The 2,417-nt window shown below is 37.5% G+C and overlaps 1 protein-coding gene across 1 annotated transcript; it reads right to left on the reverse strand.

Moving 5' to 3' along the window:
- Nucleotides 1-338: 338 nt before the first annotated feature.
- Nucleotides 339-2,417, reverse strand: LOC122609551 (cytochrome P450 93A3-like). The gene is made up of 2 exons (XM_043782584.1): nt 1,466-2,417; nt 339-1,196 (listed from the first exon to the last, which is right to left on the reverse strand). Exons 1-2 carry the CDS (start codon nt 2,384-2,386, stop codon nt 576-578), a joined length of 1,542 nt encoding a protein of 513 aa, XP_043638519.1. The 5' UTR covers nt 2,387-2,417; the 3' UTR covers nt 339-575.

Raw genomic sequence — 2,417 nt, forward strand, 5'->3', positions numbered from 1 at the left:
ATATGTTTCTGGAAACAATGAAGTATACTAATTGGTTATTCCAATATATATATATGCTTGGAAAAGGGAATATAAGGTTGTCCGACACCTAAGCGTAGGTGTGAACCCCTTACATACTAATATTTTATTATATATTGTTTAATGAATAAATGTCTGGCACCCATGGTTTTTATGGTTTAAAAAATTAATATGTGAGTGTCCGACATATAAGCTTAGGTACTTAACAGCTTTATATTCTCATCCCATGTATGCTTCTAGTAGCAAAAGCAGTAGCCATCATATTCATAATTCATGTTCATAATTTTTAAATACATAAATATTAAAAAAACAAAAAGTTATGTCATACAAAATGAATGAGATTCATATTCATAATTCATAAACATTAAACACGTACAGTATATTTATGATGGTGCAGACTTCTCTCGTACATAAACATATCTTCGAAACTCTTTATTTATTCATGTATACTAGTGTTAATTAATAAGCGTATGATGTATGAATTGACTATATATTTAAAAGTACGTAGTCGATCTCCCATATATGTGTCCAGGGAAATTTGAAGACGTACGAGCTAGTTAAAAGGGTAAAGGATCAAGTCGAGGCACAGGAACACAAACTAAAGGGTTTGCTCTAGGAAGAGTGATTCCAGGAGCCTCTTCCATATCAACTCTTGTAAGATTCCCATCTTTCCCGGCCTTCCACTCAAAACATTGAATCATGGGACCGAGCGTTGCAGGTAGCATCTGCAATGCAAACGACATCCCCGGGCACATCCTTTTCCCAGTCCCGAATATCAATAGGTTATAATGTTGTCCTTTCATGTCCACCTCGTTGTCAATGAATCTCTCAGGTATGAACTCAAGAGGATTTTCCCAATAGTCTGGGTCTCGACCGAGTGCCCAAACATTGACAAATACAGTAGAATTTGCGGGAATATGGTAACCTGTCACCATGCAATCTTCTGTAGACCGTCTTGGAATCAACGGCCCTCCTGGATGAAGGCGTAAAGATTCCTTAGCAATTGCCCGGAGATAAGGAAGGTTTGGTATGTCTGATTCTTGTAGAAGTCTGTTTTTGCCAACAACTCTATCTATTTCTTCTCTAGCTTTTTTCATTACGTTTGGATGATTGATAACTTCTGAAAGTGCCCATTCTGTGGAAAGTGATGTAGTGTCTGATCCTGCTACAATTATATCCTGGTATATGGGACAAGATAGAAAATTTAAATCAAAAACTGTTTCGGAAAAGTAATTGATTATTTTTGGAACGCAGTTTTGGAAAAGCAAATCAGCACATGCTTTTTCAATATGCAGTTTTTGAATGCATAATCTATTTTACAAACGCAATTACAAACACCGTTTTAGTATATTCACACACACACATGCGCGCACACACACATATATATAGCCAACCGATATAGATAGTCATAGTACTAGAGAAGGAGATTATGTTATATGAAACTTACATAAATGAAGGCTTTAATGTGTTCTCGTGTCAACTGTATCTCCTGGCTTTTATCATCTGCGATATCGAGTAATATGTGGAGCAAGTCCTTGTCCTTCCCTTCTAATTCTATGTCCAGCTTTCTAGCCTCTTCATGCTCTTTTAGGATCTTCTCAACGAATATATCATATCTTCTACGAATATCCTTTAATCTTTTCCCGAACCCTTGCAAGTCAACATTTTTAAAGAAATTGATGTGGTCCGAGATGTTGAAGTTACCTTCTATCTCAGTTATATCGCCAAACAAGTTCCTCATTTCCCTCGCCTCAGCCTCCTCCCGGCATCTTTTGCTCATAATAGTTTCTGCTATCACATTGTAAACAACTTTTGTCAACTCGATATCCAACTCCATGGCCTTCCCTTGTTTGGCATTTTGAGAAATATTTTTCATAAACAGATGAATTTCATTTTGCCTTGCTCGACGTTGCAAGCCGACTTTTGATACGTTTAAGAGCTCTGACATGATTATCTTCTTCATGAACTTCCAATGCGGCCCGTAAGGGGCAAACATAAAGTCTTGAAGCCCATAAGTTAGGTAAGTTATGGCTGTGTTACGTGGCCGGTCTAAAAAGGAATTTTCATTCGTTTTAAGGAATTCTTTTGCCGTTTCTGGTGATCCGACAACGATACAAGACTCGGAACCTAGTAAGAGGCGGAAAACTGGCCCATATCGGAGGGAAAGCTTGTGAAAAGTTTGGTGAGGGATTGAACCAATAAGGTGGAGATGGCCAATAAAGGGAAGAGAAAAGGGGCTTGGTGGGAGTGGAGATTCAACTCCTTTAGACTTATTGTTATTTTTACTACTTTTAAACAAGAAACGGATCAAAAAGGTGGATATCAGCCATAACATAAAGATAGGAAAGTAGATTTGGAAATCAGCCATACCTAGCTAGCTAATAATGCTGCACTCAAAA

Source organism: Erigeron canadensis, chromosome 1 (genome assembly GCF_010389155.1).
Source record: "Erigeron canadensis isolate Cc75 chromosome 1, C_canadensis_v1, whole genome shotgun sequence".
NCBI classification, from domain to species: domain Eukaryota; kingdom Viridiplantae; phylum Streptophyta; class Magnoliopsida; order Asterales; family Asteraceae; genus Erigeron; species Erigeron canadensis.

Bases quoted from the DNA above. Each gene is read 5' to 3' on its own strand.
- LOC122609551 (XM_043782584.1), bottom strand. From the start codon at position 2,386: ATGGCTGATTTCCAAATCTACTTTCCTATCTTTATGTTATGGCTGATA. The intron at 1,197-1,465 runs GTAAGTTTCATA...CCCATATACCAG, and splicing joins ACATTAAAGCCTTCATTTAT to GATATAATTGTAGCAGGATC.